This window comes from Macaca mulatta, chromosome 9 (assembly GCF_049350105.2).
Source record: "Macaca mulatta isolate MMU2019108-1 chromosome 9, T2T-MMU8v2.0, whole genome shotgun sequence".
Lineage (NCBI taxonomy): Eukaryota > Metazoa > Chordata > Mammalia > Primates > Cercopithecidae > Macaca > Macaca mulatta.
The window spans coordinates 13,572,398-13,590,138 of NC_133414.1; the positions used below are offsets into that span (position 1 = coordinate 13,572,398).

Here is a 17,741-nt window from a genome sequence, read left to right on the forward strand (position 1 = left end):
AAAAAAAAAAAAAAAAAGATATTGGCCAGGCAGAGGCTCATGCCTGTAATCCCAGCACTGTGGGAGGCCCAGGCAGGCGGGTGGCTTGAGCTCAGGAGTTTGGGACCATCCTGGGCAACATGGAGAAATCTCGTCTCCACCAAAAATACAAAAAATTAGCCAAGTGTGGTGGCGCGTGCCTATGGTCCAGCTACTCAGGAGGAGGACTGCTTGAGCCGTGAGGTGGAGGCTGCAGTGAGCACTTCAGCCTGCCACTGCACTCCAGCCTGGGTGACAGAGTGAGACCTTGTCTCAAAGAAAAACAAAATATAATAATAAAAGATATTGAATAAAAGATTTAAAGAAATTTAACTACATAGGAATCTTAAATATCAGCTAGCTTAGTTTTCTTGCTTTACCACACTTCAGGGAAACCTTACTGGAAGAACGATTGCCCATTATTTAGTCCTATGATAAAGAAAAACCTCAAAATACCTACTGGGTGAGAGGTGCAGTGGCTCACACTTGTAAACCCACAAGTTTGGGAGGCCATGGCAGGAGAACTGCTTGAACCCAGGAGTTCAAGGCCAGCCTGGACAACAGTGTGAGACCATATCTCTATGTTTACAAAAATTATTTTAAAGGTTGGGGTAGGGGGCAGGCACGGTGGCTTACGCCTATAATCCTAACACTTTGGGAGGCCAAGGCAGGTGGATCATCTGAGGTCAGGAGTTCGAGACCAGCCTGGGCAACATGGCAAAACCCCGTCTCTACTAAAAATACAAAAATTAGCTGGGCGTGGTGGCATGTGCCTATAGTCCCAGCTACTCGGGAGGCTGAGGTGGGAGAATTGCTTGAACCCAGGAGGCGGCGGTTGCAGCGAGCTGAGATCACACCACTGTACTCCAGCCTGGGCAATACAGTGAAACCCCGTCTCAAAAAATTAATTTATTTGTTAATTAAAGGTGGGGTAGCACTGAGCACAGTGGCTCACACTTATAATCCCGACACTTTGGAAGGCCAAGGCGGGAGGATCACTTGACCCCAGAAGTTTGAGATCAGCCTGAGCAACACAGGGAGCTCTCTCTCTATAAAAAAATTAAAAAATTAACCAGGCATGGTGGCACGGGCCTGTAGTCTCAGCTACTTGAGAGCGTGAGGTAGGAAGATCCCTTAAAACCCAGGAGGTCAAGGAAGGCTACGCTGAGCCATGATCACACGACTGCACTCTAGCCCAGGTAACAGAGTGAGACCCTGCCACAAAACAAAACAAAACAAAAAAACACACAGCTACTGGATAATGACTGGGAAGGAAAAAATAATCATTTTAGCAGAACACCATAATGTAGCCTCGTAGAAGGTAGGAAACTATCATTAGGCCAAGTAGGGATTGTGCATTAATCCTTTCCTCATGTTTTCTTCGCTTAGTCACGTCTCTGCATCTTCACTATAATGGCTGCTCAAGTTGAAGCGATCCTAAGTCATGAGTGATTTATTAAGCCATATGCCAATTATTTTCTACATGGTGATTAAGATTCACACATCCTCAAATCATTACATCTAAATGGGCAAAGTCTCCCTTGATAAAAAGGCTGTGATGGCCAGGCACGGTGGCTGACGCCTGTAATCCCAGCACCCTGGGAGGCAGAGGCAGGCGGATCACCTGAGGTCAGGAGTTTGAGACCAGCCTGGTCAACATGGTGAAACCCCATCTCTACTAAAAATACAAAAATTAGCTGGGTATAGCGGCACAGGCCTGTAATCCTAGCTACTTGGGAGGCTGAGGTAGGAGAACTGCTTCAACCCGGGAGGCAAAGGTTGCAGTGAGCAAGATCGTGACACTGCATTCCAGCCTGGAGACAGCACAAGACTCCATCTCTAAATAAATAAATAAATAGGCTGTGACAATGCTAAGGTCAGTTTACACTACATAAGTAAACTTCTCTAATAACTATGGATTAATAGTTCTGTATCAAATGGATAAAAGTTTCTAGGGAAACGCCACAAAGCTGTGTTCTTAACAACATCCTTTTCAAATTTTTATCAATGACTTGAATAATAAAATAGAAGAGCTGCTTATCAAAGCTGAATATGACCAGAAGATAAGTACTAATCAGTTTTTATTTTGAGCCAGGGTCTCTCTCTGTCGCTCAGGCTAGAGTGCAGTGGTACGATCACGGCTTACTGCAGTCTTGACATTTCAGGCTCAAGTGATCCTCCCACCTCAGCCCCCAAGTAGCTGAGACTACAGGCCCGTGCCATCACACCCAGCTAATTTTTATATTTTTTGTAGCAATGGGGTTTCACCATGTTGCCCAGGCTAGTCTCAAACTCCTGGCTCAAGCGATCCTTCTGCCTCAGCCTCCCAAAGTGCTGACATTAGAGGCGTGAGCCACTGCGCCCAGCCAGTACTGTGTATACATGTAATCAATATCCAAAGCATTCATAAAGCTAAAATAATATACCAAAAGCATCTAAATAAAGTTTAATAGAGATAAGCAAGTACACATTTAGGCTTTAAAAACTGTATTTCACTAGTTTAAGGTGAAGAAGTGGCTTGTCAGCAGTTCATATGAGAAATAAAGCTTTAGTGCAAATAAGTTTAACAAAAACCAAAAGAACGACAAGGTAGCTATAAAAACGAAGGCAATTTTAGGTCACAGATAGAAAAGAATGCATCCAAAACAAGTATCCTAAGCATAGTGAAGTGTCTGGAAATCATGGCGCAAACTGAAAGAACTGGAGGTATTTAACATAGAGAAGAGAAAAGGGAAACATCACAGCAGTCTGTGAATATCTGAGATACTGTCATGGGAATAAAAGTGGACAAGTATGTCCTCTACCAGTGTTCCCCAAACCATCTGTGGTAAAGGGCCACCTTTCCATCCCCAACCATTGGACACTTCCGTAAAAATATAGTAGGAATACTATGACCATTGAAAACTCCTATAAACCTTGTTTTTGGGGGCGGGGCGGGGACGAAGTCTCACTCTTATCCCCCAGGCAGGAGGGCAATGGCGCAATATCAGCTCACTGCAACCTCTGCCTCCCGGGTTCAAGCGATTCTCCTGCCTCAGGCCCCTACAAGTAGCTGGGATTACAGGGGCCTGCCACCATGCCCAGCTAATTTTTGCGTTTTTAGTAGAGATGGGGTTTCACCACGTTGGCCAGGCAGGTCTAGAACTCCTGACCTCAGGCGACACACCCGCCTTGACCTCCCAAAGTGCTGGGATTACAGGTGTGAGCCACCATGCCCAGCCTGAAAATTCCTATAATAATTTCTAAGTGCTCACTCTCACTTTCTGTATTTCATTCATTATGAACAGGTAAAAAGTTCATAGATCTCCTACTTCAAGTACCTGTATTCCATCCATACTAGAAAAAAGAACCAAATCAAAGTGAACCATTTTGTGGTAAGTTAAATTTCCACTTGATGTAACAAAAGAATTCCTAGCCCATAAGTGTTACCAACAGTGCAATGGCACAGACAGAACTGAGCTCCTTTGGGAAGTATTCAGAGGAAAAATAATCTTATCTGTTAGATAATCTATAAAATGTTTTCCTACTTCGGAAAGGTTAATGGATTGGATTAAAACATCATAGAATCTCTTCACTCTCCAAGATTCTGAGTCCAATCAAAAGCAAATACACACACATACACCCTCAAAGTAGCCAATAACTAATCAATCATTAGCATACTATTAGCATACTTACAAATCATCAGTTATGATATATTAAGTAGAATGTATGAGGAAAGGACTATGAAACTGACAAAGCATATGGAAATCATAATTAGGAAGCCCTCAGTAAGTGAGAAGTATGAATAAAGCACCACCATAATCCTTTTTAGTCCATTACTGATGGTACAAGTACATTCTCAGGTTGCCTCTTCAAAGTTTAAACCAGTCCTCGCAAATCAAAACACAAAATAAGGATAAGCCTTTTTCTTTTTCCTAAAAGAACTATTGATAACACCATTGCCATCTAAAATTCTCACCTCTGAGTGACCTTCAGCCACAAAGATTTAACCACAAGTCTCTACCTTCAGCCACAAGTCTCTACCTTGACCCTGCCCTAACTGTACTACTGGCATACACTATTCCTGTTCAGTCTTCTGGTTAAGTCAATCATCTTCTAGCGCTAACTACTTAAACCACTCCTCCCCTACCACAGACTTATGAAACTAGAAAAGGATATTCTCCTATACAAATTTCTGATCAACAGTAATTTCAGATTCTCAACCATGCAATATAGTTGTAGAAATATTAAAATAGTTTAATACTCAGCCACGTGCTATGGCTATTACCTTATTTCTACACCCCCTCAGCCCCCCTCCAAATCCATCCTCCACAGAAATTGACCTAATGCCCAGCAACTCCATCAACTTCTAGCTTCCTGTTGCTTCTCAGGTACAAATACTACACACTAGCCTACAATACCTTTTAACAATCAAAATTGGCCCCAAAGTCAGGTCTTTTCACCAATTACCACAGGCACAGTACGTTCCTCATTTAGAATTTTAAATGAATGCCCCAAGGAAGAAGACTCCTACGAATGAGTTTTGAAGTTGCATTTAAGAAATTTTTCATAGCTTATTTTGTGCATTATTTTCCAAAACTCTAATCTGAAATACCACTGGTAATTAATGACTCATTTTCTTAAGAAGAGCAACAGTGACATAAAGAACTTAAAATACAAAACAATGAAAGCAAACCTGTTATAAAGAGAACATTAAAGCACACAGAAAAATATTAGCAGGTAAGTTTAAGTGACAGAAAAGGAAAATTTATCCCTCAATTATTAAGTAGTGTTTAAAATCACAGGAAGAATACACATTCACAAGGTGAAAATCACCATCTACTTGGCAGATTTTTTTTTTAAATCAGAAACAAAATCTATTGTAGACTCACATTAAAACATGAGTACTCAGACTGTTCTACTTTGAAATTTTCCTGGAATGTTAAGAAATCACCTGTAAGGAGCCCTTTTCCATAAGTTCTTTCAGTGGCATGAAGACTTTAAACATTTTTAAGTATGAGCTCCAAAAATAAATTCTCAACTCTGAGAAACATTTGAAAATCACCTGTTTTGTCTCTCAGTATTCTGGAGCTCCCTGTGGTCCCTTTTCAGGTGTTTGGTCAAAGACGTAAAGTACTCTTTTAAAAGATTCTGGAAGGGCTGTTGTTTCTCTGGACTAATTATCTCACTAGGAGGAAAACTCAAATTAAACTTCTCTGCAGCACTCTTTACTTTCCTTGGTACAAGTCCAGCAATATCATCTCCACAATGTCGACAGAAACTAATCACTACAGAGACATGAGTGTGGGACTCCCGATCAGCATTAATAATATTTTTTAGCTGTTCATAGATTAAGGAAAGACCTTCCTTGTCAGTGAAAATCCCAACTATTGTCAATTCTGCAATGAAACGCAAATCGGTTCTTAACTTGGTAATGTTAGGTGTTTTCTCCTCTTTCCTTGCTTCAAAATGTTTTTTCCAGACCTGAAGAAGTGATGGGGCAAAGTCAGCATAACGCTGGTGAAAGAGAGAGCAGAGGTGCACAGCACAGTTCACATCAGAGATTTTCAGTTTTGCTTCCACAATAGAAGCTACAGCTTCTGCAATGTATTTGCTTAAATTTAGGCCATTAAAATCATGGGACAAGGAGTCTCTCTGTTGTTCCGTAATAGTTTTTAGTTTCTTGACAAAAGCAGTATTTTTCTTCAAACTTGAGTCAAGGCGGCTAAAGAAGTTCTCCTCTGGTCGGTTGTCCGGAGCATTTTGGTTTTTGCTACGAAGTTCTTTTCTTAAATGATGTCGTTCCCAAGCTTCCTGATGAAGCTGAACGGATTCTTCTTTTTCTCTATATAAAAACAAACAAATACATAAAATACTCTCTATATTTTGAAGCATTATACACAAATCCCCTACGAGTAAAAAACCAGTGAAAAAAATTATCTAAGTATAATAATCTACAAGATTCAAAAGGCCTTTCACTACTTTTAAAGACATTTTACTGGCCGGGCGTGGTGGCTCATGCCTGTAATCCCAGCACTTTGGGAGACCAAAGCAAACAGATCACCTGAGGTCAGGAGTTCAAGGCCAGCCTGGCCAATATGGTGAAATCCCATCTCTACTAAAAATACAAAAATTAGCTGGGTGTGATGGCGCTCACCTGTAGTCCCAGCTACTCAGGAGGCTGAGGCACAACACTTAAACCCAGGGGACAGAGGTTGCAGTAAGCCAAGAAGGTGCCATTGCACTCTAGCCTGGGCGACAGAGCAAGACTCCGTCTCAAAATAAATAAATAAATAAACACATTTTACTAATGACTTACGCTAACAAGTATTATCTTAATGAGAAGCCCAGTACTGTAGGTTGATAACAAATGTCATAGAGCGGAGGATACTGACTAGATTAAATTAAAAATCATTCTGCCAACTGGCAAGTTAACTAGGTAAGACATATAATGCTACTATGAAAAATATAGTATGTTTGGGAAGGATATAAAATGTGAAACAAATAAAAGCAATGGGCAAAGAGAAAAAAAAAATCCACAAAGAATTCTTTAAAGAATTAGCACTACAAGGCCAGGTATGGTGACTTTGGGAGGCAGCACTTTGGGAGGCAGGTGGATCACCTGAGGTCAGGAGTTTGAGAACAGCTTGGCCAACATGGTGAAACCCCGTCTCTACTAAAAACACAAAAATCAGCTGGGCATGGTGGTGGGCGCCTGTAATCCCAGCTACTTGGGAGGCTGAGGCAGGAGAATTGTTTAAACCTGGGAGTCGGAAGCTGATGCTGCAGTAAGCCAAGATCACGCAACTGCACTCCAACCTGGGCAACAGAGTGAGACTCTGTCTCAAAAAAAAAAAAAAGAATTAGTACTATAAAAGAACGCATTAAAAATGTTTTTGAGGCTGGGCGGTGGCTTCACACTTGTAATCCTAGCACTCTGGGAGGCCGAGTCAGGCAGATCACAAGGTCAGGAGATCGACACATCCTGGCTAACATGGTGAAACCTCATCTCTACTAAAAACAACAAAAAATTAGCAAGGCATGGTGGCACGCGCCTGTAGTCCCAGCTACTCGGGAGGCTGAGGCAGGAGAATCACTTGAACTCAGGAGGCAGAGGTTGCTATGAGCCAAGATCATGCCACTGCACTCCAGCCTGTGCAACAGAGTGAGACTCTATCTCAAAAAAAAAAAAAGTTTTGAAATGTTAGATATTGTTTTTCCATACTCAGCACATTAGCCAAACCTTTAACAAACTACCTTGCCAGGTTTGGACTCTTAAAAATTCAAGTGATTTAGAAAATTTGGAAAGGAACCAGAAGACAACTATCAAATAAGAAACTTTTAATAAAAAGCTAGTAGACTCAGTTTATACTGAAAAAAATAACTAAAAACAAATATACCTATTTTTCCTCTAAAAAGACAGAACAATTTAAATTGCAGAAGTAATAAAATAGGCAGGAGTGAGGGGTGACAAACAATATGATTTTGAAGTTTATTGAAGTTTTTGAGATAACAAAATATATAACTTAAATCTCCCCTTTGGGAAGCTGAGGTGGGAGGAGCCCAGGAGTTAAGATCAGACTGGGCAACAGAGTGAGACCCAATCTCTACAAAAAATTTAAAAAATTAGCTGGACGTGGTGGCACAGGCTTGTAGTCCCAGTTACTTGGGAGGCTGAGACGGGAGGATCGCTTGAGCCAGGGAGGTTGAAGCTGCAGTGAGTCATGATCACACCATAGCTCTCCACCCTAGGTGACAGAGTGAGGCCCTGTCTCAAAAAATTATACACATATCTATAAATCTCTAAAAAAGTAGATTTTCATCTTTCTGAGATAATCACCCCTGAGTTACAAGATAATTACTTGATTTTTCCACTAAAAACTACAATATATTAACAGAAAGGTGGCCTCTATCACTGATAACATGGACAGTTGAGTATCTCTTTGAAGTCTCCCAGCAACACACAAATACAAAATGAGCAGTGAAAGTACATTTTAAGAAAGTATGTACAAGGCCGGGTGTGGTGGCTCACGCCTGTAATCCCAGCACTTTGGGAAGCCAAGATGGGTGGATCACCTGAGGTCAGGAGTTCGAGATCAGCATGACCAACATGGAGAAACCCCATCTCTACTAAAAATACAAAAATTAGCTGGGTGTGGTGGCACATGCCTGTAGTCACAGCTACTCAGGAAGCTGAGGCAGGAGAATGGCTTCAACCGGGAGGCGGAGGTTGGGGTGAGCCGAGATCGTGCCATTGTATTCAGCCTGGGCAACAAGAGCAAAACTCTCTCAAAAAAGAAAGAAAGAAAAGAAAGTACGTACATACATTAAATAACTCAATTTTCAGCTGCACTGAAAACACTTTAAGATGTATAATGAAGTTTTTATGGGTAAATGCTATGATGCTTTAAAATACTCCAGGGGGAGAAAGTGTGTAATTATTGATGCTAGGTAGATGAGGGACTAGTTCACTATACTCCTCTATTTTTGCATATATCTGAAATTTCCCCAGGAGCTCAGGAGTTCAAGACCAGCCTGGGCAACACAGCAAAACCCCGTCTCTACAAAAAATACAAAAATTAACCAAGCGTAGTGGTATGCATCTGTAGTCCCAGCTACTCAGGAGGCTGAGGTGGGAGGATCGCTTGAGCCCAGGAGGCACAGACTGCAGTGAGCTGAGACCGGGCCACTGTACTCCAGCCTGGGCGATAGAGCAAACCCTGTCTCAAAAAAAAAAAAAATCTCTCAAGAATCATGGTTCTGAATATTCCAAAACTAGGCACTACTATAGTCTTGCAGACCTAAGGCTTCTGTTCCTTATTAAAAGTAGAGGTCCTGGCCAGGACTGGTGGCACAAGCCTGTAATGACAGATACTCAGGAGGCTGAGGCAGGAGGAATCACTTGAGCCCAGGAGTTGGAGGCTGCAGTACGTTATGATGGAACCTGAGAACAGCCACTGCACTCCAGCCTGGGTAACAACACAGCAATGCCCCCATCACCCCCACAAAAAAGGGAAGAAAGCAGAAGTTCTAAAGAACAACTCTGAGAAGAAAGGTGGCTGTTCTAGAGATCTATACAAAATCGTGCTTGCAAAAAGCTTTTTAAATTATATATCTGGCCACACACAGTGGTGTACATCTGTAGTTCCGGCTACTAGGGAGGCTGTAGTGGGAGGATCGCTTGAGCTCAGCAATTACAGACTTAGACAAAATAGCAAGACATCATTTCCAAAAAATGATTATTTTAGGCCAGACATGGTGGCTCATGCCTATAATCCCAAAATTTTGGGAGGCTGAGGCAGGAGGACTTCTTGAGTCCAAGAGTTCAAGACCAGCCTGGGCAACACGGTGAAACTCTATCTACAAAAAGTACAAAAATACCCAGGTGTGGTAGCATGCACCTGTAGTCCCCACTATCAAGGAGGATGTGGTGGGAGAATGGCTTGAGCCTGGGAGGTCAAGGCTGCAGTGAGCTGCCGTCACACCACTACACTCCAGCCTGGCTGGAGTTTGTTGAGCTCTTATTATGTTACCAGGCACTGTAAAAATACATTAGCAAATATCCCTAACACAGTACCAATGAAGTTAAATTCTACGAGCCTCATTTTAGAGATCCACAAAATGAAGCTTAAAAAAGGTAAGTTGCCCTCTTAAATTTAAAAAAAAATTTTTAATTAAAAAATAAATAAGTTATATATTATTCTTTCCCTTATTTTTCTTCACATAGACAGGGTCTCACTATATTGCCCAGGCTGGTCTTGAACTTCTGGGCTCAACCAATCCTCCTGCCTCAGCCTCCCAAAGTGCTGGGTTTACAGGCGTGAACCACCATGCCTGGCCTAATAAGTTTCATATTTAGAGAAGAGCTTAAGCTATTCAACAAAGTTACTGCTGATGCATCTCTGGTGTTTTTCCTCTAAGAACTACATTTTTCACTAGTTTATTATTTACTTGCACAGATTTACAAGGTTAAAAATAGATTTAAATAAAGATAAGAATGGAAAGCATTGTGGAATTGTGCTTAATGAATAGTCAAAAGTTTTAAAGTCAGGCCAACCTAGCTTTAAATCCCAACAGCTCTACTATTTGCTGTGACCTTAAGCAACTTACCCTCCTTAAACTTCATTTTATTAATCTGTGAAATGAGGATCATAAAACTTACTTCACTGAGATTGTCCTAAGGATAGATGCTAATATATTCTGTACAAGGCCTGATACATAAGAACTCAAGAAACAGAGGCCAACTGAAGGTTTTCAATTTTTTTAAAAAATGGAGTATTATCATACCATGAAAAAAAGTTTTTGTTTTATTTATTTTATTATTATTTTTTGAGATGCAGTCTTGCTCTGTCGCCCCAGCAGGAATGCAGCAGCACAAACTTGGCTCACTGCACCCTCCACCTCCTAGGTTCAGGCGATTCTCCTACCTCAGCCTCCTAAGTAACTGGACGACAAGCGCGCGCCACCATGCCTAATTTTGTATGAAAAAAAGTCTTAAAAAATAAACAGCTGGGCGTGGTGGCTCACACCTGTAATCCCAGCACTTTAGGAGGCTGAGACGGATGAACACCTGAGGTCAGGAGTTCAAGATTAGCCTGGCCAACACGGTGAAACCCCATCTCTACAAAAATACAAAAATTAGCCGGGCATGATGGCAGGTGCCTGTAATCCCAGCTACTCGGGAGGCTGAGGCAGAAGAATCACTTGAACCCAGGAGGCAAAGGTTGCAGTGAGCCGAGATCGTGCCATTGCACTCCAGTCTGGGCGACTAAGCAAAATTCCATCTCAAAATAAATAAATAAATAAATAAAATTTAAAACAAAACACAGATTACCCAAGACCTCGAATAGTACTCATTAAAGATTGTTACTATTATTTAATTTGAATAATTAACATACCTTTAGCATACCCCTAGTCAGTGAAATTAACCTAACAAGTAAATTAAGATACTCCCAATTCTTAAAGAGCTGCACCCAGGACGCTACATTTCAAATAATGTTTTTTTCCCAAAAATTTCCAATCTTCCCATTCCCTCACATCAATAAATACAATCAACTGCCTTACTTCATCTGAGCAGCTGCTTCTTCTTCTTGCTGACGTTTGGCCTGCTCTTCTTGCTTCTTTCTCTCTTCCTCTTGATGTTTCTTTTTTTCTTCCTCTTCTTTTTTCTTTGATTCTTCCTCTGCCTTCACCTTTTCTTCATCTTTTTTCTTGCGTTCCTTGTCTTCCTTTTTTCTCTTATCATCTTCCAGTCTCTTCTTCTTGTCTTCAGGGGCCTTGCTGACCTCCTTCTTGGCAGTGAGCTTGGTATCGTCTTTTGGCCTCTCCTTGCTGCTCACTGGCCGCCTTTCACTGCAGTCTTTTTCCTTGTTATTTGGTAAAGAGTCTTTTTCTTCCATAGTTGCTGGCTTTTTACGCTCAGCTGGCATTATGTGACCCAGGACAATCTGTAAGAGGGAAACGATGTCAGTACCATAGATGCAGTGACTTTTTTAAATGATATGACACTATTTTTTAAACAGAACATATTAATACAACTTGGCAATTGTAAAAGAGTAAATGTGGGCATGTAAAATGAATACTATTTCTGTAACAAAATAAGTTATTGCTCACATTTCTCATCCTATCATTATTAGTTATGCCCATGTCTAAGTACTTGTTTTTTACTTTTAATAAGGAAAAATCCAAGCCCAAACAAAAGTAGAGAGCATAATATAAGGAACCTCCACGTACCCATCACTCAGATTCAGCCACTATCAACTCCAAAACAATATGTCATTTAATTGTAAATACTTCAGAATATATCTGTGAACATTTTGAGTCAGCTTTAACCCTAGCATTTGACAACCATGAAAGATGGTGGTTCACTATTTCATATAATATTCAATCTCAGTATTTCAGCTGAGAAAGGAAACAAAAACAAGCCCTTGCCTCCTATATGTCAACAGACAAAACAGAACAGCGGACTCACAAATCTCACTTCATTGCTCTAACCTTATCACCAAACTTTCAGATACAAAAACTGTTAACTATCTCAAATTAAACTAGACTTCTAACTTCTTCACCTATATTAGTCAAAGTTAATTTATAAATAAACATGAACATAAAATCCGTATGTTCCGTGCTATATCTGCCAAAACAGAGTAGTTATTAGCCCAGGGTTTCTAAAGTTCAGCACCACTGACAGTTTGGGCAAAATACTTCTTTGGTTTTAGAGGGAAGGGGCCACCATGTGCTCAGTAGGAGGTTTAGCAGTGTCCCTGCCTGCTATGCAGTGCATACAAGTAGCTCCTCCCTCATTTTGACAACCAAATATAACTCCAGACATTGCTAAATATCCTTTGGAGACAAAATTATCACCCCAAAACTGCTGCACTAGTCATATGTGGTTACTTAAATGTAAATTAATCAAAATTAAATAAAATGTGAAATTCAGTTCTTCAGTTAGTATCTGTATTTCAAGTGCTCAATTCCACATGTAGCTAAATGGCTTCCATACATAGCAGGACAGATACGGAGCATTTCCACAGAAAGCTCTATTGGATAGCACTGGCCTATAGTACAGGCTTACAGTTAACTGAAAGTAACTGTGGAACAAAAAACTGTACTTTTCAGGAAAATTCTTAATTTTTCTTTTCTAAAAATGTATTTCTCTACTCAGAACTAGTTGTCTAATTTCTTTTAGGCACAGTGTTTCACATTTTAACTCCTAAATTATCTAAGAGTTGTATATAAGAAAATCAAAATTCGGTCGGGCACAGTGGCTCACGCCTATAATATCAGCATTTTGGGAGGCCGAGGTGGGCAGATCACCTGAGGTCTAGAGTTCAAGACCAGCCTGACCAATACGGAGAAACCACGTCTCTACTAAAAATACAAAACTAGACGGGTATGGTGGCGCATGCCTGTAATCCCAGCTACTCGGGAGGCTGAGGCAGGAGAATCGCTTGAACCTGGGAGGCGGAGGTTGTAGTGAGCCGAGATCCCGCCATTGCACTTCAGCCTGGGCAACAAGAGCAAAACTCTGTCTCAAGAAAAAAAAGAAAATCAAAATTCTATTTTAGAAGTAGAAAATTACCTAAATTTATTAGTTTTTTTGTTTTCTTTTTGAGACAGGGTCTCACTTTGTCACCCAAGCTAGAGCGTGGCAGCACGATCACAGCTCACTAAAGTCTCGACCTCCTGGGCTCAAGTGACCCACCTGCCTCAGCCCCCCAAGTAGCTGGGCCAGCAGGTGCTCAACACCACATCCAGATAATTGTAGTTTTAGTAGAGATGGGATTTCCCCATGTTGACCAGGCTGGTCTCGAACTCCTGAGTTTAAGTGATCCATCCATCTGCACCTCCCAAAATGCTGGGATTACAGGCATGAGCCATTGTATTTTTGAGCTTCAGTGTTTGTTTTTTCTTTTTTCTTTATTTGTTTTTTGTTTTTGTTTTTGTTTTTTTTTTTTTTTTGAGTCTCACTCTGTTGCCTAGGCTGGAGTGCAGTGGCACGATCTCACCTCACTGCAACCTCCACCTCCCGGGTTTAAGCGATGCTCCCACCTCAGCCTCCCAAGTAGCTGAGATTATAAGCGTGTACCACCACACTCAGCTAATTTTTGTATTTTTAGTAAAGACGGGTTTCACTATATTGGCCAGGCTGCTTGAATTCTTGACCTCAAGTGATCCATCTGCTTTGGCCTCCCAAAGTGCTGGGATTACAAGCATGAGCCTCAGCGCCCGGCCACCCCTTATTTTTTTTTTTTATTAAAAGCAATAGTATCCTTAAATATTTTCAAATATAGGTTTTAAATTACAGCACTTAAAACTAGGTTACCAAAAAAAGCATTTGCAATATTGACATTTTTTAAAGACAAAAATACTTTACTTCAGTGCTCTAATAAAATGTTAATACCACAGAAAGCAACCTAGGCCAATGGAAACGCTTTAATTTTTGCAGGTACATGCCACAGCCTATACCTTATCATAGCTACCTTTTCCTTCTATTTTTTCTTTTACTCCGTCATTGCTCTCCACTCCCTTGTTCCATGCATTTATTTTGATAGTGACACCTAAAAGCTTTAGCTAACCCCACTGGTAAAACTCAGAACAACAAAAAAGCTGTTGGTCCTATTTTTAAAATCGTCATTAGGGGCTGGGCGCAGTGGTTCATGCCTGTAATCCCAGCAATTTGGGACGCCAAGGTGGCCGGATCACCTGAAGTCAGGAGTTCGAGACCAGCCTGGCCAACATGGTGAAACCCCATCTCTACTGAAGATACAAAAATTAGCTGGGCGTGGTAGCAGGCACCTGTAATCCCAGCTACTGGGGAGACTGAGGGAGAACTGCTTGAACCCAGAAAGCAGAGGTTGCAGTGAGCTGAGATCGTGCCACTGCACTCCAGCATGGGCGACAGAGTGAGATTCCATCACACACACACACACACACACACACACACACACACACACACACACAAAATACCTTTAATATATGAAAAAGCAGGCTGGGCACCGTGGCTCATTCCTGTAATCCAAGCACTTTGGGAGGCCAAGGCAGGAGGATCACTTGAGGTCAGGAGTTCAAGACCAGCCTGGCCAACATGGTGAAGTCCGTCTCTACTAAATATACAAAAATTAACCAGGCATGGTGGAGGGCGCCTGTAATCCCAGCTACTCAGGAAGCTGAAGCAAGAGAATCACTTGAACCCGGGAGGCGGAGGCTGCAGTGAGCCAGATAGTGCCACTGCATTTCAGCCTGGGCGACAGACAGAGACTCCGTCTCAAAAAAAAAAAAAAGCAACAACAACAAAAAATGAAAAAGCATTCTTTCTACACCAAGACAACATTAGCATTTATATTATCTATTTTTTAATTTAAAAAAAAAACCGTTTTAATAAAATAGAGACAAGGTCTCAGTATGTTGCCCTGGCTGGTCTCACACTTCTGGGCGCAAGGGATTCTCCCACCTCTGCCTTCCAAACTGCTAGGATTACAGATATGAGGCACTACACCTGGCCAGCATTTATATTATCTACAAGTGTAGTTATTGATTCTTATACATTTTCAATTAAATATCCAACTTTAATGTGAAAATATCATGCTGCCGGGCGCGGTGGCTCAAGCCTGTAATCCCAGCGCTTTGGGAGGCCGAGACGGGCAGATCATGAGGTCAGGAGATCAAGACCATCCTGGCTAACACGGTGAAACCCCGTCTCTACTAAAAAATACAAAAAATTAGCCGGGCGAGGTGGCAGGCACCTGTAGTCCCAGCTACACAGGAGGCTGAGGCAGGAGAACGGCGTAAACCCGGGAGGCAGAGCTTGCAGTGAGCTGAGATTCGGCCACTGCACTCCAGCCCGGGCGACAGAGTGAGACTCTGTCTCAAAAAAAAAAAAAAAAAAAAAAAAAAAGAAAAGAAAATATCACGCCCTTAAACCAAGCAAACTTTCAAAGAGACTATAATACTAATACTTACTACTCATGGTACCATACTAAACATTTTACATACATTATCTCATTTAATACTAAAATCTTTATGAGGTAGGTATTATTTTCGCTATTTTATAAATGAGTAAACTGAGACTTGACCAAGTAACTTGACCAAGGCCTGCACAGCTGGTGACAGAATGGGAATCTGAACCCATTCTCTGAACCAAAGAATCCTAAGAGTACCAAATTGCGAGATGGAAGATTTGTTTGTAAATACTGACTATGGCAAACCATAGAATTATGAATCTCAAGAGTAGAAAGAATCCTTCATAGTGGTTAAGCAGTTCTTACACAATGTTTTTAACTTTTAGCAGACTCTGGCTGAAACATACGGGGACAACTTAATATCTAAGGTAATAACATGATCTTATTCAGGGATATTAATCATTAAGTGAAAAAAAGTTTATATAGATTTCACATTTTCTGATGTGATACATCAACAAGTAACATTTCAGGACCATAGGAAACTACAAAGAATGACATCAGAACTTACAATTCATGTCTCTCTTTTTTTTTTTTTTTTTTTGAGATGGAGTCTCACTCTGTTGCCAGGCTGGAGTGTAGTGGCGCGATCTCAGCTCACCGCAACATCTGCCACCCAGGTTCAAGCCATTCTCCTGCCTCAGCCTCCCGAGTAGCTGGGATTACAGGTGCGCATCACCATGCCCGGCTAATTTTGTATTTTTAGTAGAGAAGGGGTTTCTCCATGTTGGTCAGGCTGGTCTCATAAACTCCTGACCTCAGGTGATCCACCCACCTTGGCGTCCCAAAGTTCTGGGATTATAAGCATGAGTCACCATGGCTGGCCTCATGTCTCATTTCTAAAGATAAAATCTTAAATTCTTCAAAGAAAAGATTAAGAAATTCATCTAGTATTTGACAAATTCACAAAGGTCATCATTTATTAGTTCAACAAAGTCCCAAACTTTTATGACTCTTTAATAAGATTCATTTGTTAATTAAATTTTAAGTATTTACTATATAAAATAAAGCTACAAGGCCGGGCGTGGTGGCTCAAGCCTGTAATCCCAGCACTTTGGGAGGCCGAGACGGGAGGATCACAAGGTCAGGAGATCGAGACCATCCTGGCTAACATGGTGAAACCCCGTCTCTACTAAAAATACAAAAAAACTAGCCGGGCGAGATGGCAGGCGCCTGTAGTCCCAGCTACTCGGGAGGCTGAGGCAGGAGAATGGCGTAAACCCGGGAGGCGGAGCTTGCAGTGAGCTGAGATCCGGCCACTGCACTCCAGCCTGAGCGACAGAGCGAGACTCCGTCTCAAAAAAAAAAAAATAAATAAATAAATAAATAAATAAATAAATAAAGCTACAGTAGGCGTTCAAGAATTAGACTCGGGGCCAGGCATAGTGGCTCATGCCTGTAATCCCAGCACTTTGGGAGGCTGAGGCAGGCAGATCACGAGGTCAAGAGATGGAGACCATCTTGGCCAACAACATGGTGAGAGCCCGTCTCTACTAAAAATACCAAAATTAACTGGGTGTGGTGGCACACGCCTGTAGTCCCAGCGACTCAGGAGGCTGAGGCAGGAGAATCACTTGAACCCAGGAGGTGGAGGTTGCAGTGAGCCGAGATGGCACCACTGCACTCCAGCCTGGCGACAGAGCGAGACTCTGTCTCAAGAAAAAAAAAAATAGGAATAGACTCTACCCTAGAGCATAATAAAACAGATTCTCCATAACCCGTAAGTCCTGATACTGGTATCTTCTTTCAATCACTTCATCCTCACATTACAAGCATACACCCAAAGTATACTTGGAACTAAATTTCCGTAAACAAAAAAATAAGACAAAAATCTAAAAGTTCATGAAGAGGCAGCAATGCAACTTGTGAAAACAACATACATGGGCTTGGAAGTCGATAGATTTTAAATCTGCCTCCCAACTCTGCAGCCTGATAGCTACAGAAATCAGGCAACAACTTCTCTGAGTCCACGTATTTATCAATAAGAAGGATATACTGCTATCTATCTTGTAAAGTTCTTAAAATTCTAGCATAGTAACTAGCACGAGGGAGGCATTAATAAATGTTCGCTCACAAAGAACACTGAGAAGTTCAGCATACAATGAGAGATTTGTAAAGTCAAATAAAGACTATTAGATTTTATCTACTTCTATCCTCAATTTTTACATTCCAAGGACAGCAGCAGAGTCACCTACCCAAGATTACACAGATAGTTTCCATGGCTGGATCAACACTCACTACCCAGTACTCTTTTTCACTACCTACACTAAAACGAATAAAATATACAAA

The 17,741-nt window shown here is 41.3% G+C and overlaps 1 protein-coding gene across 2 annotated transcripts in view; it reads right to left on the reverse strand.

Moving 5' to 3' along the window:
• Nucleotides 1-17,741, reverse strand: part of UPF2 (UPF2 regulator of nonsense mediated mRNA decay) — a 484,524-nt gene that overhangs the window by 109,438 nt on the left and 357,345 nt on the right. For both annotated transcript variants that reach the window (XM_015146458.3, XM_015146457.3), the window contains 2 exons: nucleotides 11,062-11,444; nucleotides 5,063-5,842 (listed from right to left, as the gene is read on the reverse strand). In XM_015146458.3, coding sequence (XP_015001944.1) covers nucleotides 5,063-5,842; nucleotides 11,062-11,426 — 1,145 coding nt within the window. In that variant the 5' untranslated portion in view covers nucleotides 11,427-11,444. The remainder of the gene's footprint in view (nucleotides 1-5,062; nucleotides 5,843-11,061; nucleotides 11,445-17,741) is intronic.